The sequence below is a fragment of the Aspergillus homomorphus genome (genome assembly GCF_003184865.1).
Source record: "Aspergillus homomorphus CBS 101889 unplaced genomic scaffold BO97scaffold_1, whole genome shotgun sequence".
NCBI lineage: Eukaryota > Fungi > Ascomycota > Eurotiomycetes > Eurotiales > Aspergillaceae > Aspergillus > Aspergillus homomorphus.
The window spans coordinates 59637-84982 of NW_020291887.1; the positions used below are offsets into that span (position 1 = coordinate 59637).

Here is a 25346-nt window from a genome sequence, read left to right on the forward strand (position 1 = left end):
GTAGCTGTAGCGTGTATTAAGCTTTCTTTATCAGTGGAGAAAAGAAGATAGATCGACCAGCGCGAAGTACTATACACTCCCAACACAAGGATATACGAAATGCTTCCACGCTTTCAATTCGACTGCAATCTAAAACTGGGTATTTCGGAACGTCTTTCAGGGTTCCCCCTCCTAATTTTTGGTAATTTTGGCGTATTCTGGTCATATATTTCTTGTCCTTCCCTCTTTTTTGTTGATTTATTCCAAAAAGCAGAAACTAGGCCTCGACCTTGGTAGCCTCCAACTGCTCCGTGATGCTCTGCACGCTCTGGCCGCGCTTGTTCGCCACGCGGGTCTTGATCTCGGCCGGCAGGGCGGTCAGGTCGACTAGCACGCCCTCCTTCTCCGGGTGGCCCTCCTCAAGACCCATCTCCTTGATGCGGACCTTCCCGGCCGCAAGCTCGTCCTCACCGAGGATGACGGCGAAAGGGACGCCGGCTTGTTCGGCGGCCTTGAATTGTTGGGGGAGCTTGGGCTTGACCTTGTACGAGAATTCGGCCTGCGAGGAGGTTGGTAGGTTGGTTAGTGAGATTCTTCGGAGGACTATATGTGAAAGGAAGGGGGGTAGTGGTGGAGTTTACCTTGACACCGGCGTTCCACAGCGACTGACACACGCTCATGCGCTCCTTCAACATGCCGGTGAAACCCTTGCCACCGAAGGCCATGACGTAGGCATCGACCTCGCTGCTGCGCAGGGCCTCGGCGCTCTTTTCGCGCTCGATCCGCGCCTTGGTGATGGAGAAGATACGGTCGACACCGAAGGAGACACCCACGCAGGGAATCTGCGCCTTGGGCAGGAACATGCCCACCAAGTTGTCGTAGCGGCCACCGGCGGCGACACTGCCCACGCCCAGCGTCGGGTCGTTGGACCGGTCGTCATCTTCCAGGTTCTTGGACTTGTCCTTCTTGGCTTTCTTCTGCACGACCTGGGCCTCCTCGGAGCCCTTCTGCACGGCGGGGGCAGAGCCCTCGGTGACAACCTCGTAGATCACACCGGTGTAGTAGTCCAGACCACGGGCGAGACTCAAGTCGAAGGAGATGCGGTCCAGCACGCCGAAGGCCTCGAGGTAATCCATCAACAGCGCCATGTCTTCCACACCGGCCTTGGCGGAGGCATTGGCCAACAGGGTCTCGTCCTGGAGGAGGCTGTCCAGCAGATCGCGACCGCCCTTCTTCTGAGCGTAGGTCCAGATCTTGTCGGCCACGGCGCCGTCCAGACCCTTCTCGTCGACCATCTCCTTGCGCACATCCTCCCAGGACATCTTATCCAGCTTGTCGACGGCGCTCGAGATGGGGCGGATCTTGTCGGCGGGGACACCGCAGACCTCGAAGAGGCCATCGAGGATCTTGCGGTGGTTGATCTTGATGTTATAGCGGCCCTTCCAGCCGAGCTCCTCGAAGACCTCAGTGACGATGCGCAGGATCTCCGCGTCGGGCACCATGGGGTCGAAGGTGCCGGCAATGTCGAAGTCGCACTGGTAGAACTCGCGCATGCGACCCTTGCTGACGGCGGGCTGGTCGCGACGGTACACCTTGGCGATGTGGTAGCGCTTCATGCTGCGGACGTCCGGGTTCATGGCCAGCCAGCGGGCGAAGGGCACGGTCAAGTCGTAGCGGAGCGAGCAGATCTCACCACCCTGATCCTGGAGGTCGTAGATGAGCTTCGAATCCTCGCCATATTTGCCGGCCAGAATCTCGCGAAGTTCGAAAACGGGAGTGTCGAGCGCGGTACCGCCGTGGCGCTTGAAGACGTCGGCGATGGTGGAGAAGATGCGGTCGCGGAGGAGGGCGTCGGAGCCGGACCAGTCCTTCGTACCCTTGGGGGTCTTCAGGTTGAAGGAGATCTTGGATTCCTTGTCCTTAGGCATTGTGTATTCGGAAGGGGAGGACGAGGAAGAGGGGGATATAGAGGAGGAGATCGAGGAGTGAGTGGAAGATGGGAAGGCCGGAGGGGTCAGAGAAGAGAAAGAAGAAGAACAAGACTTGGAATGGTGGGGGATAGTGGGGGCTTGACTGATTGGGCGGACAACTGGCCGGCCGCCGCTGTCGCTGTTGCGGTTCCTGCTGCTGCTAATGCTGCGAAGGCTACTGCGGACAACACTGAGGCGATTCAGTTCCCGCGCTGCACCAATTGCTCGTCGGGAGCAGCGAAAAGACACGAACTGCAGTGGGGAGAGCATTCAAATGAGAAGGAAAAGAGTAAGGTAGTTAGTTGGTTAATCTCATTGATGATGGATCGGGAAAGAAAGTCGCCCCCTTCACGGCTCGACCCGGCCATTCCTCGGCTTTCAGTTTCTCCGCTCTTCTCCCAATTCGGAACTTAGGGCAGGCTACTAGGGCATAGATGTAGCATTTGGCTTTATCTAGGTAAGTATAGAAGTAACACGAAGTAGGTAAATTGATTCACATCCCTTGTGTAAATTTGGTTTGATCCCTCAAGACCTGTCGACGCTTATCAACGCGCTATGCTCCAGCATGCTCCAGTTTCCAAACTCCCCCGAATGCCCTTAACGCCAGCCAGGTGTCAATGCCTTAGCGACCAAAGAAACAACGAAACGAGTTACTCGTAGAGTTAGAAGGTTAACTTGTTGAGATTGTGTAGTGTCTGTCACTAAATCCTCTGACGGTAATGGGAAAGCACTGAGGATAACACTTCACAATAGCACACCTCAAGCCTGTGGGCCTTGTGTATTCACTGGCAGTTTCGCAGTTAATGCCAGTTGAGCAACACAGGAGCCGAAGTTTAAGGAAAGATTATTATTCAACGGCGTATTCATTTCTAAAGCAGCGGAAAATAGCCCTGGAGCCAAACTTATGCACTTGATGTAGAGTGAGTGACCTTCAGGTATCAAGCCCGAGCTTTGGTCTCAAACCTACTGGAATAAGTCTTCTATGAGGTGCATCTCTTCTCCATTCAATCATTGTAACAATTACTGTTGTTTATACGATTCAGGCGAAAAAGTGTATGGACTATAGACAAGGCCTGTGGCGGTCGAGCTGGCTCAGAAGTGAATGACAGTCTGCGTTCATCTCACAGCCTAAGTGAGGTAAACACTTTGTCCCGGGCCCCGTTCCGCCTGATATAATTTTAAAGGACAACCCCCACGCGTCATCTCCTCAACAGTTTCCTTGACACCCCAGCATCACCCTGCCATCGTACGGGAGCTTCAATCATCATGAGCCCAATAGTACGTGTCCGCCAAACTGCACATCTCACTCTGTTACACAGAAGCTTGACCCGACAAATCCCAGTGATTGCTTCATCTCGAAGCCACCCCATAAAGAGCTGCTTTCGACAAGCACACGCTCTCGTTAAACCCATCATGCAATCCTTGAGATGGACATCTGAACTCAAAGATTTCCCCGCTTCTGGATTTGAATTGATCGAGACAACAACCAAGATCGAAGAGGAAACCTTACCGGGATACACACCGGAGACATTTTACCCAGTCCAACAAGGTGAAATAATGAACGATCAATATCAAGTGAATTCCAAAATTGGCTACGGTGCTACCTCAACCGTTTGGTTGGCTCGCGACTTGATGTAAGTCAATGGGAAGTAGCCACTCCCTACAGCGTTGACCATTTGACTAATGACATGGACACCAAGCGAATCCAAGTACGTCACCATCAAGGTCTATGCGAGGAATAAGGGAAAAGAGCATGAAATCAACGTCTACAACCATATGCAAACCATCGAGACGGACCACCCCGGCAAGCAGCACGTTCGCAAACTGCTCAATCATTTCGTCATCCAAGGCCCCAACGGTCGTCACGTCTGCCTAGTTTATGAGCCTCTAGGAATGAGCTTGTACGAATTAGAATGCATTAGCAAGAATCTAGGGGTAGTCGAGCCCATACCCAGACTTGAAGATGCGAAGCCAGTCATCCGAAGACTCTTGAGCGCTTTGGATTACCTGCATCAGGTGCCCGGACTCATCCACGCTGGTAATGTTGACCCCGTTTCGGAGTTCAATTTGTCCTTAAGTTAGAGAACTAACATTAGTCTTTCGTCAGACCTTCACATGCGGAACCTGCTTATGCCTGGGCCGTCCTCAGACAGAATCTCTGAGTACGAGAAACGTGTTATTGATTACCCGTTAGCCAGGAAGGTCCTTGACGACCGTACTATCTACTCTACGAGAATGTTCCCTACAGGACGAGGGCTCCCTGTGCTGTGCGATCTCGGCGAAGCACAATTCGGCAACAAGGAGAACAATGGAAGGATCATGATAGACCAGCACCGTGCCCCCGAAGTAATCCTGTGGTGTGAAAACTGGGACTACAAGGTTGACATCTGGGGCGTTGCTATGCTGGTAAGTTGTTTGGACCTTGTGTTTCCCGGCTCCTTGGTATGGGCCTGCGTCTGACCACTTAATTATATGGGATCATGAAACAGGCTTGGGATCTTGCTAGCACTCGCCGCTTGATACAGGATCACGAGATCGAAGGCATTTGGAATGATGGCGGCCACATCGCGGAATTGAATGCTCTCCTTGGACCACCACCACTGGAGTTCGTCAAACAGTACCACATGAGTTGGATCTTCTGGGACGAAAGTGGCACTTGGACTAACCGAGTCCCGATCCCGGACAGAACCCTCGAACAAGCCGCGGCCGATGTTGAGGGCGAAGACGTGGAGGATATCTTGCGATGGTTGCGTCGAGCGCTACAGTGGAATCCGAGAGATCGTGCCACGCCCATGGAGTTGCTGTTCGACCCGTGGCTGATGAAGGGGATGAAGCTGAAAAGAGGCTGCCAGGCGCCGAAAGAATATCCGCATCTCATTGGGGTCGTTGAGGTCGTGGACTGATCCAGATATTGAACCATCTCTGCTCTTTTGAGTCGTGGGTTGAGACGTGTGTGGTGTTGCTTCTTTTCTGTATTGTTGTGAGAGAACCCCCCCCATAGTTATATGTTCCCAGTGATTGCTCTTGCCATGTATGCATCTGCTCTTGAAAATTTTAGAAACTCGCTACTCAATTCTTCTTCGGCGATTGACTTGTCACAAAGCTATCATGAACTGTACACTTTGCAAACCCAGGTATACACCAAAATCGTGGTAAGCCTACATCTCGTTCCGGGGGAAAGCCTCATCGATATCGTTCGCCATGTTTTCAAACCGGCGCGGCTGATTGCCGAACTCGAGGTGTTGTCCGGAAATCAAGTCCTAGCAGAAGTGCATTCGGTATTAGAAGAGCCAGGGTGACTGTGATGCAATCCTCCATAGATCTGAGCCTATACCCTTACCATTTGGTAACGGCTCTTCCAGATGTTGTTATAGAGGATATAGAAGCCATCTTGTCGTGTTCTACTCTGACGTAGACTCACAGCATCACCATCATCCCCATTGGTATGGAAGTCTCGTGCTTTTCCCCAACTTTTGTGGGCGAGAAAATGGGACCGTAAGCTTCATTGGCGGGATGGAAGAGGGGCGCGGGTGCCGCATGGGGTGATGCGGTGACTGACTCTGACGATACTACATGTAACTACGGAGTCAAAACCGAAGTCAGGTACCTGTTCCTTCCTGTATTGTAAGAGAAGACAGATTTTGCGGGGCTGGATTAGGATTCCACCCCGATTGGTTCAGTGCTGCTCCAGCCTGAGTGGGGTCGACATGACGGATTTCATAGAATTCCATTGATGCGGACTTGCTTATCAGTGAGTGCTTTCTCTTCTTATACAGTAAGCATCAAGTATCGACTCTCTACAAGCTGTGTGACACTGCTGTCAAACAAGCTGAAACAGCGGGAGCCCCCAAGGGTGAAACTCGGGCAAGTCTCGTGGGCAAATTCGCATCGGATAGAGAAGCCTGATCGGATTTGAGTTTGCCATAAGGATGCAACCGGCCATGCAACCCCCATGCATTTATCCATCCTGGCAGGGCACACTTTCCATCATCATACTGAGTGATCAGTCCAAAGCGGTAACAGACACGAGTGGCTGGTCGGGAGTGGAGGGAGAGAGGAGAGAGAGAACTTAGGTAAGTACAGTAGGTAACTTACCTCATGCTATACGAGGTTCCCCCTCAGCGTGGTATGACGCTAGTATCTCAAATGCTGGGGTGATGGGGAAAGGTGGGGGGCTGCAATGAACTCGATTGGTTTCCTGACTCTCTGATGATCCTTGTGTTTCCACGTGGTTCTGCTGTAGCGTGATACAGTACCATACCATTCCACATGACGGTAAGGTATGACGTGGTAAAGGCTCCTTATCCATCCAATTCTCCCCTTTGGCGGTCGGAGGAGGGAGGGGAAAGCTGAGCTGAGAAGGGAAGGAGATCCTTGAGATTCTTATCTCATCCGTGGTGATAGGGTGCGACCACCCCTTGTCGTCCAGGTTCCAGTGCTTTCACACTGGTCCGAAATACTCAAGCCCCGTCCTGGTGCCTCTTGTCCTCCCTTCCCTTGTCATTCCTGGGACCATCCTTGAGGCGTCGAGTCACCTTCGCCGAAAGACAACTGCTGAGAGTGACCACCAGCACCGGAGCCGCCGCCAAGGACGCCCGCCAGGACAGGCCGCCTAAGGAGGTAAAATCACGCACTGCATTTCGTCCCGCTGCTTAAGGGGAAATCTCATGGCCCGTCATTCCGTGGTCAATCTTCCGATCCCCTCTCCCTTCTTTTGTTCGTCTGCAGCAAACCGGCGGAGGTCGTGGCAGGGTAGGCCCCCGATCTTGTTTGGGTGCTCATACGTGCAGCTGCAGGTCAATCGCTCGGCCGGGCTGTATCTTGATCCCTACTTGATAGCATCCTGGCAGTTAGGAAGGTTCATTGGCGAGCTAAGCCATGCCAATGGGCTGGCAACAAATCAGAGCCTGGGGATGGCGAGGCCGATGCAACCCCGGCCGCAACCTTTGGCTGCGCCTGATGATGCGTGCGTGCTATATTATCCGAAGGATTGCTTCGCCCGGCTCTAGAAGGTCACCCTCTCTTTCTGGTTGCTTTGCTTTGATTTTGTTTTTGCGTACTGCCCCAATGGCCTTCATGGAGCATACCCACGATGTCCTGATCGAAGGCAGATGTAACACAACATCAAGCCGTTATAAAACGTTTGTAGGCCCGTGTAGCCCGTGTAGCCCGTGATTAATGAATTACTGTTGGGCGGAGGGGCCAGTCCGACCGGGTGGATGTGCTCCAGAGATGTTTGCCTGTGGCCATTGAGATTGGGCCTCGCGCACGTCCATGTTTCATTGTCTGGTGGAGGAGCTTAAACCAAGTCCTTAGTTGACTGACGTAGAGAGCGCGCGCGACGCGAATGTCCCGGGCCACATCCTCGTAGCAATCCGGTTCTTCCCCTCTTCGGAGAGAGAACCCAGAAATCAAGAAACATTGGAATGAGGGGAATGGTCGGGATTCTTCTTCTCTGTCTCAAGAGGAGGCCAAATTAGTCAGACTCTTAGTCTTACGCTGATTGTCAATCGCAGCAACCCTCAAGTTGGTGAATCTATCGGTGAAAGGACGGAGTTAAGCTGGGGAATGGAAGATACCGACAGAACCGACAGATGCCGGAAAACCGAACTCAGATTTACCGACAGCTACTCTCTAGGCTCTCATCATGGCTCCATTCCTATCTAATTGTCCATAATGAACGAAGGAAGGGGATGGCAAAATGCATGAGAGGTTTGGAAATCATCTTTTTCCATCGAGGCTCTCTCCTCAATTCCCCCCTCATTGCTCCCCAAAGTATGACCGCTCAGGCCCGCCAGCATGCGTGTGTGTGTGTAGTATTACTGGGTAGGACAGCCACACAGGGGACAGACGGTACCGATACCCGGTGCATACCATACATACGGTACGACCAGGCAAAAGAGTTCCTCTTACTAACTTAAGTTATACTACGGGTTGTTACAAGGGAAGGGTTCCTAACAGACAAGCCTGGGGATTCCCGCCAAACTTCAACTCTCACGCTGCCTTGCCTGCTTGTCTTTCCCATTTCCTCTCTCACTCTCGCCATTTCCCACGATCCTCTCTCACTCCCACTCCCACTCTCACTCCCGCTCTCGCTCTCATTCTTGCCCCTGCTTCTCTGACCATATTCTCCTCCAACTAATCTATAGCCCACCTCAATTTCATAATCCAATCTCTTGCGCTATTCTCGGTCTCTTCTTCTCCGACTCGGACCGCAGCCTTTCTCCACCTTTTCTCGAATCCGCCGCCCGTTCACGTTTCCGCCCCATTCCACGCTCTCCCATCCAGGTCTCCAGGCCCTAGTCCTGCGATAACTCCGTCGTTCTCGCGCACTTCTAATTCTCCTACCGGGTTCCTGTCCACAATCAATCCTCGAATCACGCATCGCGACTCTTTACCAGAAGCTCTGCCTGCCTTTTTCGCCCCCGATCGCATCCTGCTGACTCGCCGTTTCGCACGTGGTCCGAAGAACTTACTCATCGCCGCTCTCTTTTCTGGTCCTGGTGTCGGCTTCGGTTTCCACCCGCCAGTTGCCCGATGAGGCTGAATTAGGATTCACGGAATTGTGCGATAATCATGGGGTCTTTTCTGAGGAGTTTCCGGAGAGATGTGGTGAGTCTCTATTCCGGTCAACCTGGCTTTCTGGATTGTTCCCAACCCATCGTCTTCCATCTTCCCGTGCCTGGCCGGTTCAATATACCTCTCCTGTGGCGCAATCGCTTTGTTTGGACATTGGATAATCGCTCTTGCCTCACTTTGGAAACGAGTGCACACAACGGCTGGGATCAGACGGAGGAATTATTGGATCTGAAGCCTCTTTCTATCGTCGATGTCGAATGACGAATGCTAACCGTCTTGTCCCCAGGGACCCACGCCTTCGGTTGGGGCGCCTCCCACCAAGAAAGAACCCCAGGCGCCGACGATGACCCCGATAGAGAAAATGCTCCAGGACATGGGCTCCGTTCGAGAAGATGGCAGTGATAAGTTCTTTGCGATGGAGAATGTAAGTCTGGATCTATGACCTTCTGCTCCGGGAACCTCCGCTGATAAACCTTTTCTCGATAAGTTCGGAAATACATGGTGAGTTGTTGGTGTCTGGTCGTTGGTCGACATAGGCAAAGAATTAGCGAAGACCTTCAAGGCCAGTATCACTAATACTCGCAAACAGTTATTGTAACTCGATATTGCAATGTCTCTACTATTCAGTACCATTCCGAGAAGCCGTCATAAACTATCCCACCAGAACGCCGATAGAGAACCTGGAAGCCGCATTGGCCAAAAATCTCCGCTACCAAAATCCAGCCGCAAACCTGGAAGCAGAGGCGCAAGCAGAGAAGCAAAAAGCTGCTACGCCACAACGTGCTGGGGCACCACCCAATCAGCCACAGAAGCCCGAAGACAAAGACTCACCGGAATACAAGAAGAAGATGGCATTGCAGACACTACCTCTCCTAGAAACCACGAACAATTCAGCCAGTTACGGAATGTCGGAGTCGCTATTTACATCGTTGAAGGATATATTCGAGTCCATTGTGGCGAGTCAGGAACGTCTCGGTATAGCTCGGCCGCAACGCTTGTTGGAGCTCCTTCGCCGGGACCATGAGATGTTCAGATCCGCCATGCATCAGGATGCCCATGAGTTTCTGATCATTTTGCTGAATGAGGTGGTGGCAAATGTGGAAGCAGAGGCCATGAAGCATCCCGAGAAAAGCCTGCCACCTGCTGAAAGCATGGATTCTTCTCAACAGTCTCTTAGTTCCGGTTCCAAAACTCCTAATACCACACGATGGGTACACGAGTTGTTTGAAGGGACCTTGACGTCCGAAACACAGTGCTTGACCTGCGAAAACGTTTCCCAGCGAGATGAAATATTCCTAGACTTGTCAGTTGACTTGGAACAGCATTCGTCGGTCACCTCGTGTTTGAGGAAATTCTCCGCAGAAGAGATGCTCTGCGAGCGGAATAAATTCCACTGTGACAACTGTGGCGGTCTGCAGGAGGCAGAAAAGCGGATGAAAATCAAACGTCTTCCCCGCATCTTGGCTCTCCATCTCAAGCGCTTCAAGTACACGGAGGACTTGCAGCGTCTGCAAAAGTTGTTTCATCGAGTCGTCTATCCGTATCACCTACGTCTCTTCAATACCACTGACGATGCAGAAGACCCGGATCGATTGTACGAGCTGTACGCAGTGGTGGTGCACATCGGAGGCGGCCCTTACCACGGTCATTATGTGGCCATTATCAAGACGCAGGATCGCGGATGGCTGCTCTTCGATGATGAGATGGTGGAGCCTGTCGACAAGAACTACGTGCGTAACTTTTTCGGAGACAAACCCGGACTTGCTTGCGCCTACGTTTTGTTCTACCAAGAGACCACTATGGAGGCTGTCATGAAGGAACAAGAACAGGAGAATCTCAACGCTACCATGGCGGATCTGAACCTGAATGAGACTACTGTGAAGCAGAATGGTTTCGCCCCTCCGGTCGGACTGTCTCATGTCCACAGTGCATCGCAAATCCCCTCGCAGGACGAACCTCACCGGCTCACCAGCTTGAAACGCGCCCCGACAGCGCCTCAACTCCCGACCCACACTGAGCATATTAGCGCCGAAGCTGTTCCTCCGCATTCTCCGGCAGCCGTGCCACCTCCGGTGCCTCCGATCCCCGAGGTCCACACGCGGCCGCTTAGCCCAAAGAAGAGTGACGTTCAATCGAAGAAAGAACGGGCTAAGGAAGGGAAGGAACGAAAAGCGGCCGAAAAAGAGCTGGAAAAGCAGCGTCGGAAGGAACAAGAAGCCCGTTTCAAGGAGAACAAAGAGAATCAGCGGCGCGAGGAAGCTGAGATGAAGGCGGCGATCGAAGCCAGCAGAATGTCCAAGGCCGATGAAGACCGACGTAATGATAGTGGCAAAAGTGGTGGGTTGAGTCGACTCAAACGAGGCAGCAAGAGCTTCAGCCAGCGACTGGGCAAGGACAAAGAGAGTCGGGCGTCATCGTCCGGTTCGCCTGCAGTGCCCAACTCCGAAAATTCCAGTTCAAGCAATATGCCACCCGAACCACTCCAACCCTTGTCTCCTCAAAAGATCGCGCCCCCCGAGACACTCCTGGTCCCCCAGGATGATGACCCGGATTCACTCAAGAGTCCTAAAGGCGATCGACAGACCCACGGGAAATGGCGGAGCTTCAGCATTAGAAAGAAGTCCTTCAGTATCCTTTCCTGAAAATCTGATGACCTGTCGCTCGCCACCACGTGTATCAGATCTACACTTCTTGCACATAAAAGATGCATTTCAGTCGTACATATTTTATTCTTCGATGTATCATCACCATTTTCTTCCTGACCGGACTCGTTTTGACTTTCGCGACGTGGCCTATGCCCATCATGCATATTGACCCGGGCTGCGCGTGGACGGAATGGGTCTGGTTTCTGTTTTACTTCATCTGCCGGCTCCAGCCTGCCTGCATTTTTTTGGTGCGTCCCACCGCGGTCTGCATGTTGTTTTAGCCTTTTTCTCATTTCTCACTTTCTTGTTTCCATGTCATCCCCCTGTGATACCCATGCCTGGGGTCACACCACTGGGCAAATGAGGCGTTTGGTGAAAGTGTTTTTTCTTGTTCTAGCTGTTCACTCGGGTGAGATGACACCAGGGAGTGGATGCTCGATTTGTGTTATCACAGAGTTTGTGGGAGGGCTACTCGCTGGCCCTTCGATGAGCAGCCAGGCGATCGCATCATGTTTCCCCGCCTTGAAGACTTGAGTGGCAATGGCACACAGTGCTTACGCTCTACCTCGACTGGACATCTCATGCGGAACCTCGCGTGAGTGAGTCTTGCGAGTATACGCGCGGTATATAGATCTTGATACCAATGTGATATGTATGCGAAGAGTGCCGTTTCAATCTCCCCATAGGCAATGTCACTTCCTAATCCCCACCTCCCTACGACTTCTGTATCCTCAGGGCTTCTATTATCGAATTCGAAATATTTATATCGCACACCTAATGATATTCGTACAGACGTCATTTCCATTTCGTAAGACCATCCATTTTATACCACTCAGTTCTTCGGAGACGGTAGAAATTAAAACACCTCGTAAATCGCTGATGCGTACGTATATGAATATGTGGAGTAGACAAGGTATACAGAAGATCGATCGGATCCGGATTTCGGAAGAAGCGAACGCCAAGAGAACATAAAACGAATCGAGTGATTTAGCCCAGGATAAGCTCGTAGATGATGACAATCGTGTTGATGACGATTAAGGGTACTGCGTAGGGGTAGAAGGATACGTTAGTTTTATGTACGTACTGGAAGGAGAAGCGGGACGCTGTCCTAGGCTCGGGGGGTGGGGGCATAGGTAACATGATGAAACAAGGAGGAAGGGCCTTTGAATGCGAGATAGATAGATGTGTTGGGGGAAAAACGTACTTCGCATTACGGTCCGGACACTGGCGATCAAATTGATGGTCTTGGCCTTCACGCTCGTGTTGTCGTAGGTTGCGCCGAAGGCGGGATCGGCTTGCATGCGGCCCCAGCCGACTGTTGAGATAGATTTTAGTACAGGTTGATACTTGGAGTTGTGGAGACAGGCGAGACGTACTTCGAGCGAGGAAACGGTCCTCCGAGAGGATGGCGAGGGAGTTGATGAAGAGGATGATGACTGCGGAGAAACGCGAAGCGGAAGAGGTTAGTTTCGGAGGTCCGGTTGGGTGTGCTTCAATGGGTGGTGGAATGGGGGGGAGTGAGCGAGGTACCGTAGAAGAGTTTCCCGAGGCCGAAGAAGAACATCTTGGCGGGGTTATTGAAAGGTTAAGCGGGTGGTGAGAGAAGATGATGGTGGAGGTTAGAGAGGAAGTCAGAGAGAGCTGGAGATGTTGATGACGGCGGCGGAGAGGAAAGGCAGGTGGAAGTGCGGGAAGGCCACCACCACTCATGTGATTTGACCATCTGTCTTCATACTTCGTCTCTCGTTCGCTTCTTATGTATCAACGCAACAGTTCTAGCGCAACCTGGAATCAATAGTGTCATTATGGGTGGGAGAGATGCTGGTAACTTTTTAATTAAGTGTTTGACAAGAGTAATGACTGACCACTGTCTAGTTTACGTGCTGCTCCTCGCCGCAGTGCCCGCCCTCATTCTCCTCCATTTGGTCGTTGCGCCGTACACCAAGGTAGAGGAGTCTTTCCACATCCAGGCTATTCATGATATCCTGTTGTATGGGATCCCGACGCGCAATGTCAGCGAAACCTTCCGTGCGGACTATGATCATTTTACCTTCCCTGGAGCTGTTCCTCGGACATTTGTCGGCGCCGCGCTGCTGGCCGGTCTCGCGCGGCCTTTCGTCTGGTTACAGCACAATGTCGATAGACAATTGCTTGGTAAGTAGCCCGACAGTTTCTTTCTCAATGCCAATCTGTGGCTAAGCTTTGAACTTTGCAGTCCGAGCTATCCTAGGTCTATTCAATGCCGTCTCGTTGCAGTCATTTGCGTCCGGCCTGCGACGTACTGCGGGCAAGACAACGGCCATTTGGTACCTTTTGTTTCAAAGCAGCCAGTTTCATGTTTTGTACTATGCATCGAGGACGCTCTCGAACATGTTTGCATTTGGCATGACCACGCTAGCTCTGCGCTACCTTCTTCCGGAGCCATCGCTATCTACCGCAGCATATCGAAGACGCTCTCGGCTTTCTCTGTGCCTGTTGACAGTCGCCGGTATCATCTTTCGCTCTGAGCTTGCCATCTTCCTCGCGACAAACACCATCTTCCTCTTCGCAACCCGCCGTATTAGCATCTTACATGAAATTATCCCTGCGGGGATTGTCGGTCTTCTCATCGGCCTGACCACGACTGTCGCCGTGGATTCCTTCTTCTGGCAGCAATTCCCGCTCTGGCCTGAATTCGAGGCCTTCAAGTTTAATGTCCTTCACGGCCAAGCCTCAGCCTGGGGTATCGACCCGTGGTACTTCTACTTTGTCAATGCGCTTCCTCGTCTCCTTCTCAACCCTCTCACCTATCTTTTTGGAATCCCGGTCTCACTATTACAACCTGCTACCCGCCCTCTGGCGACATTCATCCTCGTCCCCTCTCTCTTCTTCCTAGCGATCTACAGCGTCCAACCGCACAAAGAATGGCGATTCATCATCTACACCATCCCCACTCTCACCGCAGCCGCAGCTCAGGGCGCCTCCTACATCTGGACACACCGCGCCAAATCGATAGTCTATCGTCTTCTCTCCCTCGCCCTTCTAGCCTCAACCCTAGCTTCCTTCGTCGTCTCCACCTTTGTTCTTCTCCCCGCCTCCTCCGCCAACTACCCCGGCGCCCACGCCCTCCACGCCCTCCACAACCACGCCAACATCCATCCTAACAACAAATCCAGTGTATCAGTCTATTTGGGTAATCTAGCCTGCCAAACCGGCGTCACCCGATTCCTCCAAATCCCTACCAATCTATCCGACTCCTCAGCCTGGCACTACGACAAAACCGAGTCCCCCGTCGCCAAATCCGACCCCACCTTCTGGTCCCAATTCGACTATGCCCTTGTCGAGCCCGGCGAGGAAGCTGAACTTGTTCTGTCTTCTACCTCTGGAACTGGGAACTGGCATCCCATCGATGCTGTCTCCGGTTTTGCAGGGCTTCGTGTTCTTCGACCTGGTGATGAAGCTGTCGGTACCGTCGAAGAGAGTCTTATCGCGTACATTGCTGGGGAAAAAGGTGCGGGGATCTGGACGAAGGGCCGAGAGCTCGCTAGACGGGTGGCCACTCGTGGATGGTGGGCGGAAGTGAGGATGGAGAGTAAGATCTTGGTGCTGGGGAGGGATGAAGCTGGACATGTTTGAGATATCTGGATCGCTCTTTTGCCTTCCAAGGTGGATGTATGTATCTCATGTAAAATAAATTTGGTTTTAGCGAACCTTAGGAAATGGATATCATTAGACAAGATTCAGAGCTTCACAGGATGCATAGGGTTGACTATGTTCTCACGTGACTGGTAGGATTATGATTCTCCCATATGAAGCTGCAATGTTCATCAATTCACATCATCCCTCACCATCCGAGCTTAGAGCTATCGCCAGGTCTAGACTTGATAACATCAAGCCCATATCTCTCCAGATCACGCCACAGACAGCCACATATCGATGAATCTCGATTGTCCTTCGGAATCTGTGCCTTCCGATCACTGTTCCTTCCCATGATTGGCGAAAGAAGCTCGATTCGTTTGATAAGAAGCTGATAACGATGTCGATATTCACCTCAGAACATTAAATATCAGTGGTAGCGAGTCCATCTCATCTCCTTCTTCTTTGTTCAAGTCTAAGATCTCTTGGTAGCGAGTTGGGGTAATCTTAATGTGCTCCACGCGATGAGACCCCATGGGGCATAAATATACCCTCCTCCCCCCTTCGATATCTCTTCTTTTCCTCATCATCCGTTCCTTTCTCACAGTCTCTCATTTCTACGAAAACACCTCACAGAACCTCTCCTTTCCTGAGCTGTTTTGCACAATCCCTCACCCACATCCGTTCTCGATGTTTCGCCTCAAGAGGCTCCTTGTTTTCCTTTTGATCTTCTGTTTGTTTATGCAGACTGCCTTTGGTGATCCTCCCAGTCCCACTTCCACTGATATCGGTCATCTCGACAGCACCCCTGCTGGTGGTGTGGTTGGCGGCGAGGGCGTTACCACTGACCTTGCCAACTCCACTGATGTCAAGACCCCCACCGAAGACGTGAACGATGACGATTTGGACTCTTTCGAAGACAACGGCATGGAGAAGCCAGACACTCAGGCCGATGACATCGATGCACTAGACCCCGAACTCGATGAAGACTTGAATGAGGACGAGATTGGCGATCACAACGACAAGTCCAACAAAGGCAAGGACATCATCGACAAGCCCATGGGTGGCGATCCCCATCACCACTGGCCTCGCCCTAAGGTAAGCAGAAAGCTCCTCGATCATCTTCTTTCGGTCCTTACCGTTGCTAACTTTGTCTGTCCTCTCCAGCCCCGGCACTGCACTGGCATCTGTGACAGTTCACTCACCTGCCACTGCAGGAAATATGGAGTGGGTCGCTGCCGCTGTGTGCACCCCGGCCTCAAGTGCAGGTGCATCAACCATCGCAAGGCTCGTAACGAGGGCACTGATTTCGATAATTCCAATTCCACTGATGCTTCGCGCTTCGTTGACGAGTTGAGCACCCCTGTCGATCTCAGTGCCGCCGATGACCTGAAGGCCGATGATCTCCATGCCGATGATTCGAACACTGCCGAGGACTTGAACTCCACTGCCGTTCGGAAAACCACCACCAATCTGATCACTGCTGAAGATGTCTCAGACACGGAGGAAAATCAGGAATCTTCTAGCCCCAGCAAAAAGGTAAGACCACCAACCAACCCTTGACCCGCCCCGCCTCTCACGGACAATCGCCTAGATCGCGTACAAGTGCAGCAGCATCTGTAACAAGCGAAAGAGATGCCCGTGTCCCTACAGGGGCCAGAACATGTCCTGTCATTGCGATAGCCCTGGCGACAAGTGCAGATGCAAGAACCTCTATCCTACCCACCCGGATCGCCTCGTCGACGGAGAGGATCTGAACACAATCGACGACGCGACCACAACCGCGGACCTGGGCTCAGCTAACACTGCGAACACACCTAAGCGTCGAAGCACGGAGGAGATTTTGGTAGCCCCAGAGGAACCTGTCAACACCCCAGAGGAATCTGCGGATGCGAACGAGGACACCGGCAAATCGAAGACCATCCTGCCTATCCCGGTGAGTTCAATCCAAATCATGCTGCCCTTTGAAATCCATCCGCTGACTTTTTTTTATCCACAAGCCCCCGATCCACTGCAGAGGCATTTGCAACATGCACCGGAAATGCAACTGCATGGACAAAGAAGAACCCTCTCATTGCCGTTGCAGGTTGCCCGGATTCCCTTGCTCGTGCACCACGTACATCACGGATCGTGCTGTGGAAACCGTTGGACCTTCTTCGGATACAGATAAGAACCTGGACAGCACTGAGGAGCCGGAAGCCAACGAAAAGTCGGAAAACATCGCCCGTAATCCTTTTGCTCTAGCGGTAAGTCTGAATTGTTACTTTACTTCGTTCTTTGGAGCTGACTTCTTTCCTCTCAGCCTCGCCAGCCTTGCAGTGGACGCTGTACCGGTCACGGAAAATGCATGTGTGGAGGGTTGCTCAACTGTCGTTGCCGGCGCCCTGGGAAGTATTGCTCGTGTGTGAACTAAGCTGTCTCGATTCTCTTGGTTGCTTATTGGCATGTTGGGGAAGATTGAGTGATTGAAATTGCTTTGGAGATTGGTTGTTACAGCCTTGGAACTGCGTTTCATTGCCAAAAGTTGTTGTCGTTGGATTATGTATCTATCATGACATCCTTCGCAAGAACTGCCACCTGTACCATAAAAATTGACTTTGATTTGCTTCTGAACAGAGCTTTCAGGGAGTCTCTGTAGGGGAGTAGAGCAAACGCACAAACTAGGACCCGCCTGCAGCACTCTCCTTAGGTACTGTTGCATGTCTGCAAAGGTTTCAGCGGTCCCAGCGTGTAGGCTGTCTTGACAGAGCCTCGAAAGTCCGTAGAAGGGATTGCAAGTGAGATGTGCTTAGTAGAATGTCAGCGCGCGGCATCAGACTTCCGCCTCTGCGAGCCGTTTGGGGATGTTGCGCGGCGCGTTGCCTTTTGTCTAGCCATGAACTACTCCTTTTTCAGACTATCTCCCCAAAATTGTCCAGACAACACGATACTGGAAGACGATATGTCTGACGCGTTGATGATGCAGTGCAGTTCTAGTGGGAGTCAGTGCGTCCTTTCTCGGAACTGCCATCTCCTCGACATAAAATGCAAACGATTTCACTCCCACACTTCTCCTCCCTAGCCAAGCGACCATATTTCTCCACAGACTACTACTTCGACAGAGTCAAAAAGCAGTAAGCAGCGCTTTTCGGTCCAAGTCGTATAACTTCCCCGAGTCCAACGCTCCGCATGATCTCAGTGTGGGTACGCCAATGCCAGTGACGCAATAGAATAGTCTCCTTTATCGGAGCCATCAGATTCCTTAGCATCTCCATCAGTCACACGGATTCCTGTGTCTTGTCCTCGCCCCTTTCCCAGACGATATCTGCGCTGTCATGCCCGACGATGCATATTATCTGTTGTCGTGGTGGGCGCTACAGACGCCATTTCCTCTACAGTAAGGAGAACCGTACCGGCTCAGCTGCCGGGTCGCCTAGAAGCACGAGATGCAGTTGATAGGTCGATTTTCGGCGGAGAAACAAAGCGTTGAACCATGTGCGGCATTTTGGGGGTGGTCGATACGAGCGGGTCTTTACTCTTTACTGGGTTTGCTCTGAGCTATGAGGCTTTCTTGAGTGAACTCGAGACGGAATCATTCTGAGAGTGATGGGATCGTGAAGTCAGTTTGATCATGTTTTGCTGGCTGATCCTTCTTTTGACTGCGGCTGTGGGGCTGCATAGATAGATTAGTAGATAGATAGAAAGATAGATAGGCTTGGGATTGGCCGCGGAGTTGGTTTTGGAAAAGATTATGCATCACCTTAGCTAATTTAGACTCTGCTAGTAGCAGGAAGGTTGCAGACGGATATGACAGGCGTAGAACGGCTATAGGTCTGAGCGATCCGCTATCAGGCTTGCGGTTACCGTGTCTCTGCGATACCCCGCGAGGAAGATATTCTTAGAAGTTGGATGGGACTGGACTGTCACCAATGCACGTCCCTCGCGGACGGGGACGAAGATCCGAGGAAGACAGTGCTCGACTGCGCTGGTCCTGGATGATCACTAGGTCCCCGAGATCATCGAGCTTAGCTTGTGCTGCTATGGCTGGGAGTATTTAAGCTTTGCATGAGCTCCTAAGTCGCAATCGCGCCGCATAGACTAAAAGAATATGAGTTCATTCAGAGAGTTGATGAGTTGATGAGATCTAACAACAAGAACGAAACAGCCAATCACCATCTAGTCACCAGCTGATCCACCGCTGGTGGGGTCGTAGACAGCCAATGACCAATAAGAGACTGCCCGGGTCTGGGAGGGAATTGACAGCTCGCAAGCAAACAGGCCAAACGCGATGGAGTCTCGCCCTCAAGAGCGAGACCGATGAACATCGGCTGAACACTTCCATCTCTCGTTCCTTTCCCCCATCTTCTCTCCTGCCTCCCCGAAGTTGTGAAAGTATGGACCTGGATCATCCCCGGGGGTTGGCGCAGAACCAAGCTCCAGCATACGGACATCGTCAGCCACCATCCCAGCAAAACTCAAAACCACCCGATCAGCTGCCAGACCCCCGATATAGCGTCATGGATGCGCGGAGCATCCCACGCTCGCTCGGCCCAGCAGCCTCCTCCTCCTCCTCCTCCCCCACCTCCACCCCGGGCATCAGCCTCCTCCAGCAACCGCCCCAGCAGCATTCAACATCAGCCTCCTCAACAACAACACCGTCCGCCACCCCTACCAACGGAGCCACATCGCCCCCCGTGGCCGCAACAGGGACCGCAGCAGTCCACGCCGCCGCCGCCGCCGCCGCGGCAGCTGGCAGCGCCGAACTCAGCCAGCAGTCCGCCGAATCACTGGCCAACGGCAACGGCGACAGCAATGCCAACGGCGAGAACTGGGCTTCGCGGGTCCTTCGGGAAATGAGGGATCTGACGCTGCTCCTCAACCCCGAAGGCCGCGTTCTCTATGCATCGCCTTCATGCCCTGAGATCACAGGCTTCGAGGCTGAATCGCTCGAGCACACCAACTTTTTCCGCTTCGTGCACGAGGACGACAAGTCCTTTCTCACCCAGGAACTGAAAGAGTGTATTGAGTCCGGTCGGCTGCTGCGCTGCCATTTCCGCTTCTGTAAGCCCGACAGCAACTTCTGTCTGCTCGAGGCGCACGGCCATGCACACGTCGCCGCCTCGGATCCCACATCCATGCCCAGTGGTGCGGGTGCTGGGAATGGTGGTCACAGCGGTAGCAGTGGTAGTCGTGAGAGTAGCAGCAGCGGCAGTAACGGCGATGTCAGCAGCAACGGCAACCGCAGCAATAGCAATGATAGTAACATGAGTGGCATCGGCACGATACCTGGCCCAAATGGTCACAGGGCAATCCTGCACCCGCTATCCCCGTCGCCCCCTCAGCAGCCACAACAGCTGAAGCCGGACCCCGAAAAGAAATGCCGAGGAATCTTCCTCGTCTGTCGCCCGTATCCCACGAAGGGAGCCAACCTCCTGAATTCCTTCCTCGAACATAAGATCGAGAACATCCGCCTCAACCAGCGGATTGCGCAGCTCAAGGAAGAAGAGGAGGAAGAACTCAACGCGACGCAGCAATCGTTCAGCAGCAGTAGCGGTCACAACGACGGCAAAGACGACACCGCGACCCACGTTGTCCACACTTCGACCACCACGACCCGCCAGACCTACATCACCACTACCGAAACCGTTACCAAGTCCTCCACCTCCACCACCAACCGCGCGGCGGCCCGCGATACCCCCTCCACGACCTCAGGCGAGGAGAACGAGTCCTCCGACACGGTGACCAGCAGCACCGACGACGCGGACTCGCGCTCGTTCCCCGGCATGGAAGGCGTGGTGGACCGCCTGCCGACGGTGGACGACATGTCGCATATCGAGGGCATCGAGGTCATGACGGGTCTGTATTACGGGCAGGGCGAGCGGTCGCAGGGCTTGAGTACCGGCCAGAAACACGGTCGGTTGGTCCACTGCTCGGACAGCGGTAACGAGTCCTCCGGGAACGATCCCCAGGGCAGTCGAGCCGTCGGCGATGGGGATCGCAGGAAACGGCTCAAGGGCGAGTATATGTGTACGGACTGCGGAACCAGTGATTCGCCCGAGTGGCGCAAGGGCCCCGAGGGTCCCAAGACGTTGTGTAATGCTTGTGGATGTGAGTTGTCTCTCTCTCTCTCTCTGTTTCTTCCGTCTCTCCCCGTTTCCACTTATCTCTCTCCTTGGCTTTGTGCTGCCGGCTTCTTACATACGGAGTTATTCTTGCCTCCTACTTGTTCGATTGTGGACTAATCTCCCACTCAACTATCAGTACGTTGGGCGAAGAAGGAGAAGAAACGTCAGGACCCCTGATCATCAAACTTCTTTCTTCCCTGATCTTGTCTCTGCTCTGCAAGATAAGTATTATGAACCCAAACGACATTGACGCGATGTTTGTTTCGATTGTTACAGTAGTACTACCTGCATTAGTTGCCACTCTGGGGTAGGCTTGGACCCCTTGCGAGGATACCCCTGCTTTTGAACTTTTTTTGGTGTTTCCGTTTCTTATGGACGGGTCTTTCTGTGTGCGTTGTTGCAGCAGTTCATGTGACCTTCGTTCTATCATGACTTGTCTATCACGGTACGATTCTATGTGGGATGTGTATCTTCCGTCTTGATTTAAAACGATTTGGTGTCTCTGGCCGGGGCTACGCGACCAACGAAACTGTTTCTTCTGTCGCTGGACTGAGCTATGTTCAGATTGTGCATGAGATGACAATATTAACTATGGATTCTTGACCGGCAAACATTTCGGATTCAAATGGGGTATGAACAATGCATGAGACATGAAAATGGACACTCGTGACAATGAGTAAAGAGGACATGGCATGCACGACGACGTGAGGTGGTTGTGCAACGGCAGACTGCTTGAACGCTTATAACCAAGCTCGTTGTTTCAGTCAACAATCATCTAACGACCATCATTTGTGTTATCATTTCCACCAAACAGCGAACAGAGCTCACTTCTTAGCCGGTTTTTTTCGGTGGTGGCGGGAAATACGGCTGGGGTTGGGGCTGAAGGCCCGACAGCGACTCCGCTGAATCTTGTTGCATTGAGCGACGTGGATGCGGCGTACTGAAATGTTGGCGCAGGGGCAGATCTGAAGACGACCCTCCATCGCTCGGGGCGGTAGCAACGTGATGCAGGGGTGACTTGGGTGGCATCCCCAGAGGATGCATTGGGGTCATTGGGATCCCTGGAGATTTGATCACGAAGTCCTCGAACTCTTTCATGGCTCGCTCGTCCTCACGGCGCTCCTCGATCTCATTTCGCTCCTCGTCGGTGACAATGCAATTTCGCAGCGCAATGCACGTGATGGCCATGTAGTAAAGACTACCGCTCTTCTGTCAGCCCAACGAGGTCTTTCGAACCAATATCGAAAGATGTTAACTCACATGGTGATGATGGAAAATGCGAACAACGCTTTTGCTTGTTGGCAGTAATTGACGTTTGAGTTCACCTTGGCCACGGAGCATTTCTTGGTGATATACCACGGTGCACCGGGTTGAGGGTGGTCGGGGTCAGACATGTCGGGCCCTGCTTGATACCGCACAGAGTATATCCAAACTGCAACCAGGCCAGCGTGAACAAAGGCGCAGATGGGCGGGTATAGCATATGAAGAATATGAAGTGGGATTTTCGTGATCCACATGAAAACACTTAAGATACCGAGAACGAGGTTGTATCGGGTTATACTGTCAACAGTTGAGTCAGCTTGGACATTCCGTTATTGGAAGAATGTGACTGCAATGAATCAAGACATACATTGAACTCCACACCATTGGTGCTGTATAAGGGCGGTGATTAGCTGCAGCGTAGATTGCCTCATTGGGAGCACTGTTGAAACCGTTGTCGGCCCCATCCTGCCATAGTTTCGTGCGATAGAGGTCATGATTCGCAATGCCGGTCAATGTCAGGAGGATAACCACCAGCGGTAGCTCAACGCCCATAAGTATGTACAGAAGATTGTGATTCCGCCATCGTGTGGGGAAGTAAAACTTCTTCGAACCGAACATGGCGGGAGAGGACTATCAAATGTAATAATTATATCGTCTATTCAATGCCAAGATCCTCAGTGCTGGCAGACGGCAGAAGAAAGGAGCAGTCTCTGAAACCGAGTCCTGCGCTGTCTGACGCTTCGAGCTCGTATTTTCCCAAACAAAGCTGATGAGCCAGAGCCGGCTGGCTGGGCGTTCAGTTCAGGGACATCAAAGTAAAGCCTGACGAGCTGAAACGCGAAGGCAAGACAGAAAGAATATGTCCCTTTACAGAAGGGAAGGAATCAGAGAGCGTCTGTTGGGACGGGGGGCGCATAGATATGAAGGACGGGCGCCTCCCCAAGGATGACCCCAGGTCGAATCATTCTGGTTCCATGGGCACGATGCGGAGAGGGGAAACGATCACAGTATGGCGGAGAGAACGGTTGCATGTTTCTCACAGGTGCGTCTGGCCAATGCGTGCCGGTTAGGAAGCGCCCGCATCGGCGCCAGGCATAGGGCTTGTCACCAATGAGGCGCCGGAATGGGCGGTTTGGCTGCCGGCCGTCACACACTAAAGCTGTGTGATGGTGAAGGAGATCTGCATGCACGCAGACTCTCTGTAATCAGCACAGTAAGCCTTGCAAAGACCAGCCATTGGTATGGCTGTGAGAGAGTTTTGAAGCGCCCAAGTGGAGTAGCCAACCAGGACTTATGCTGCTGTTGTGACGGCTCATGCATGACTTGAGGTCGTTTATTAGCGTCTACTAAGGAAAGTGATTGTGCCATGAATTGTGCCTCCAGATACGTACCTTGAGAGCTATTGAAGATGAAGAGCGAATGCATCCACTTTTGATTCTATGGTCTTTGGTGATTGACGCTGTCAAAGATGGTGGAGAGGAACAGGCAGGAAGGAACAAACGAAGAGCGGCCGGGCACATGACATGGACGTCATCACCTTCTCGAATCACAGCTCAACTTTGATCGTGGACTCTTCTGTACAATAATAAAAACAACATTTCAACATAAAGCCTCTCAGTCGAATCAAGCGCTCGCGTAAAGTCTTGTCGAACCGCGGATATTCTCATCACCAACATTAGCCTCTGGATGCGCAGTCACACCCTGCTACGCGGCCAGTCACGCCATCTCCAATTATCAAGCTTCTCCAAGCGCCAGCTATTGAGTACAGCGCAACAGCGTTACCAGATGAGCGCTGCGACGAGCGGCAAGGGCTCATTGCCCCATCAGATGCGCACTGCCGCCGAGCCCCGACAGAACCGACTATACAACGTCCGGCTCTCGCATATCGAGCAGGCCAGTCCCTGTGTGCGACTGCTGCAGCTGACGCTTCCACCAGAAGTACAGAATCCGGAGGACAATTGTCAAGAAAGCGATCAAGAAGTAAGCAAGCTACTTGAAAACCCCTCCCGCTTTGTCGTACCGATTCATACAATACCAACCGTCCTCCACTTTCATGTCTTCATACTAACCACCCCGTACAGACCCAACCCCAACCATTAACTTTCCTCCCAGGCCAATGGCTAGATGTCCACATCCCCTCCATTTCCAACGCAGGAGGATTCAGCATCACATCCACGCCAGCAGACGCGCAAGTTCTTCCCCCTCTAATTGAGGCAGCCGTCGAAGCTATCGCCAACGATGAACCCGGTCTTCCCCCGCCCAACCCCGGCGGTCGACCACCCTACGTAGAACTTGCCGTGCGCGAGGCACCATCGAATCCCGCCAGCGCATGGCTTTGGAAGCCCGCAGACGAGATTCTAGGCTCCGAACTCAGCATCCGCGTCGGAGGTAGTTTTGTCTGGCCGCCTTCCGGGGTGCGACTGGATGCGATCCGGAATGTGGTTTTCGTTGCAGGGGGCGTGGGAATCAAGTAAGTTAGATATTGCTTTTGTGTTCAATATAGCATCAACTTCTGAGCCAGCCCCTGGTTTTCCTCTCCTACTGGTCGAATAAAGGGAGGGGTCGCACATGGACTGTTCCTCCAACTCAGTGCATTCTGCTCTGCTTTGCTTCTACAACCCCCCCAAGCTCCCGTGATAGCAACATGATGGGCATGGCTCTATCTAACCACTTCCAGCCCCCTCATCTCCATGCTATCCCACCTGAACAACGACGACGAGGCAACCACCACCCTCCGCCATCCATCCTTCAAAATCCACTTCCTCTATTCCACGAAACTGCCAGAAGGGGCGACCACAACGGCGGCGACCAGCACCGAGTCGCTTGAGAGCGTCCTGGGACAGATCCTTTTCCTGTCCCGACTCCGACAGATCGTAAGCATCCAGTCGCAGCTCCGTCGTCTCCGCATAACTCTAGACCTATTCATCACCAACCTGGATGATGATAAGTCCTCTCCGTTGCTGAAGCACCCATTCGATGACATGCGGATCCACGGTCGACGGATCAATCCCCAGGATCTGCGTGCTGCGACGAGCAAAGATGACGGCGAATCCGAGCCGAGTGAGACGGTATGTTACGTGTGTGGTCCACCGGGCATGACCGATGATATGGTCAAGGGTTTGGATGGACTACTAGGTAGTAGTGAAAGGGTGTTCTACGAAAAGTGGTGGTAGAAGAGCTACAGTCCGTCC

General features: G+C 52.6%; 9 protein-coding genes across 9 annotated transcripts; 6 read left to right on the top strand and 3 right to left on the bottom strand.

Annotated features, from left to right (window-relative positions):
- Window positions 1-100: 100 nt before the first annotated feature.
- BO97DRAFT_401844 (histidine--tRNA ligase) lies at window positions 101-2225 on the bottom strand. The gene is made up of 2 exons (XM_025694357.1): window positions 621-2225; window positions 101-538 (listed from the first exon to the last, which is right to left on the bottom strand). The coding sequence occupies exons 1-2, from the start codon at window positions 1905-1907 to the stop codon at window positions 257-259; spliced, it is 1569 nt and encodes a 522-aa protein (XP_025556311.1). The 5' UTR covers window positions 1908-2225; the 3' UTR covers window positions 101-256.
- Window positions 2226-3362: 1137 nt separating this feature from the next.
- BO97DRAFT_333705 (U4/U6 small nuclear ribonucleoprotein PRP4) lies at window positions 3363-4852 on the top strand (the record flags this gene model as incomplete). Its single annotated transcript, XM_025691371.1, has 4 exons — window positions 3363-3583; window positions 3650-3987; window positions 4057-4355; window positions 4439-4852. The coding sequence occupies 4 exons, from the start codon at window positions 3363-3365 to the stop codon at window positions 4850-4852; spliced, it is 1272 nt and encodes a 423-aa protein (XP_025556312.1).
- Window positions 4853-8871: 4019 nt separating this feature from the next.
- creB (ubiquitin C-terminal hydrolase CreB) lies at window positions 8872-11170 on the top strand (the record flags this gene model as incomplete). Its single annotated transcript, XM_025696103.1, has 3 exons — window positions 8872-8952; window positions 9016-9029; window positions 9118-11170. 3 exons carry the CDS (start codon window positions 8872-8874, stop codon window positions 11168-11170), a joined length of 2148 nt encoding a protein of 715 aa, XP_025556313.1.
- Window positions 11171-11858: 688 nt separating this feature from the next.
- Window positions 11859-12815, bottom strand: BO97DRAFT_358719 (YOS1 family protein). Its single transcript, XM_025692281.1, has 4 exons — window positions 12704-12815; window positions 12550-12609; window positions 12378-12488; window positions 11859-12216 (listed from the first exon to the last, which is right to left on the bottom strand). The coding sequence occupies exons 1-4, from the start codon at window positions 12735-12737 to the stop codon at window positions 12161-12163; spliced, it is 261 nt and encodes an 86-aa protein (XP_025556314.1). The 5' UTR covers window positions 12738-12815; the 3' UTR covers window positions 11859-12160.
- Window positions 12816-12978: 163 nt separating this feature from the next.
- BO97DRAFT_439138 (dolichyl-P-Man:Man(7)GlcNAc(2)-PP-dolichol alpha-1,6-mannosyltransferase) lies at window positions 12979-14788 on the top strand (the record flags this gene model as incomplete). Its single annotated transcript, XM_025697960.1, has 3 exons — window positions 12979-12997; window positions 13049-13327; window positions 13389-14788. 3 exons carry the CDS (start codon window positions 12979-12981, stop codon window positions 14786-14788), a joined length of 1698 nt encoding a protein of 565 aa, XP_025556315.1.
- Window positions 14789-15278: 490 nt separating this feature from the next.
- BO97DRAFT_439139 (uncharacterized protein) lies at window positions 15279-17270 on the top strand. Its single transcript, XM_025697961.1, has 5 exons — window positions 15279-15886; window positions 15956-16327; window positions 16383-16724; window positions 16789-17034; window positions 17091-17270. Exons 1-5 carry the CDS (start codon window positions 15323-15325, stop codon window positions 17199-17201), a joined length of 1635 nt encoding a protein of 544 aa, XP_025556316.1. The 5' UTR covers window positions 15279-15322; the 3' UTR covers window positions 17202-17270.
- Window positions 17271-19161: 1891 nt separating this feature from the next.
- Window positions 19162-21069, top strand: BO97DRAFT_430220 (GATA transcription factor LreB; the record flags this gene model as incomplete). The annotated part of the gene is made up of 2 exons (XM_025697431.1): window positions 19162-20875; window positions 21029-21069. The coding sequence occupies 2 exons, from the start codon at window positions 19162-19164 to the stop codon at window positions 21067-21069; spliced, it is 1755 nt and encodes a 584-aa protein (XP_025556317.1).
- Window positions 21070-21414: 345 nt separating this feature from the next.
- BO97DRAFT_401849 (uncharacterized protein) lies at window positions 21415-23121 on the bottom strand. Its single transcript, XM_025694358.1, has 3 exons — window positions 22523-23121; window positions 22153-22452; window positions 21415-22090 (listed from the first exon to the last, which is right to left on the bottom strand). The coding sequence occupies exons 1-3, from the start codon at window positions 22771-22773 to the stop codon at window positions 21724-21726; spliced, it is 918 nt and encodes a 305-aa protein (XP_025556318.1). The 5' UTR covers window positions 22774-23121; the 3' UTR covers window positions 21415-21723.
- An 819-nt stretch (window positions 23122-23940) lies between these two features.
- BO97DRAFT_333591 (FAD-dependent oxidoreductase) lies at window positions 23941-25328 on the top strand (the record flags this gene model as incomplete). Its single annotated transcript, XM_025691369.1, has 3 exons — window positions 23941-24135; window positions 24237-24625; window positions 24833-25328. 3 exons carry the CDS (start codon window positions 23941-23943, stop codon window positions 25326-25328), a joined length of 1080 nt encoding a protein of 359 aa, XP_025556319.1.
- Window positions 25329-25346: the final 18 nt, after the last annotated feature.

Excerpts from the sequence above, each read along its gene's own strand:
- BO97DRAFT_401844 (XM_025694357.1), bottom strand. The coding sequence starts at position 1,907 with ATGCCTAAGGACAAGGAATCCAAGATCTCCTTCAACCTGAAGACCCCC. Across the intron at positions 539-620 it reads TGTGGAACGCCGGTGTCAAG|GCCGAATTCTCGTACAAGGT; the intron begins GTAAACTCCACC and ends ACCTCCTCGCAG.
- BO97DRAFT_358719 (XM_025692281.1), bottom strand. The coding sequence starts at position 12,737 with ATGTTCTTCTTCGGCCTCGGGAAACTCTTCTACG. Across the intron at positions 12,610-12,703 it reads CCTCGGGAAACTCTTCTACG|TCATCATCCTCTTCATCAAC; the intron begins GTACCTCGCTCA and ends GTTTCTCCGCAG. Across the intron at positions 12,217-12,377 it reads TGTCCGGACCGTAATGCGAA|TACCCTTAATCGTCATCAAC; the intron begins GTACGTTTTTCC and ends ACCCCTACGCAG.
- BO97DRAFT_401849 (XM_025694358.1), bottom strand. The coding sequence starts at position 22,773 with ATGTTCGGTTCGAAGAAGTTTTACTTCCCCACACGATGGCGGAATCAC. Across the intron at positions 22,453-22,522 it reads CCAATGGTGTGGAGTTCAAT|TATAACCCGATACAACCTCG; the intron begins GTATGTCTTGAT and ends AACTGTTGACAG. Across the intron at positions 22,091-22,152 it reads GCATTTTCCATCATCACCAT|TCTTTACTACATGGCCATCA; the intron begins GTGAGTTAACAT and ends GAAGAGCGGTAG.
- BO97DRAFT_439139 (XM_025697961.1), top strand. The coding sequence starts at position 15,323 with ATGGGGCATAAATATACCCTCCTCCCCCCTTCGATATCTCTTCTTTTC. Across the intron at positions 15,887-15,955 it reads ACCACTGGCCTCGCCCTAAG|CCCCGGCACTGCACTGGCAT; the intron begins GTAAGCAGAAAG and ends TGTCCTCTCCAG. Across the intron at positions 17,035-17,090 it reads GTAATCCTTTTGCTCTAGCG|CCTCGCCAGCCTTGCAGTGG; the intron begins GTAAGTCTGAAT and ends CTTTCCTCTCAG.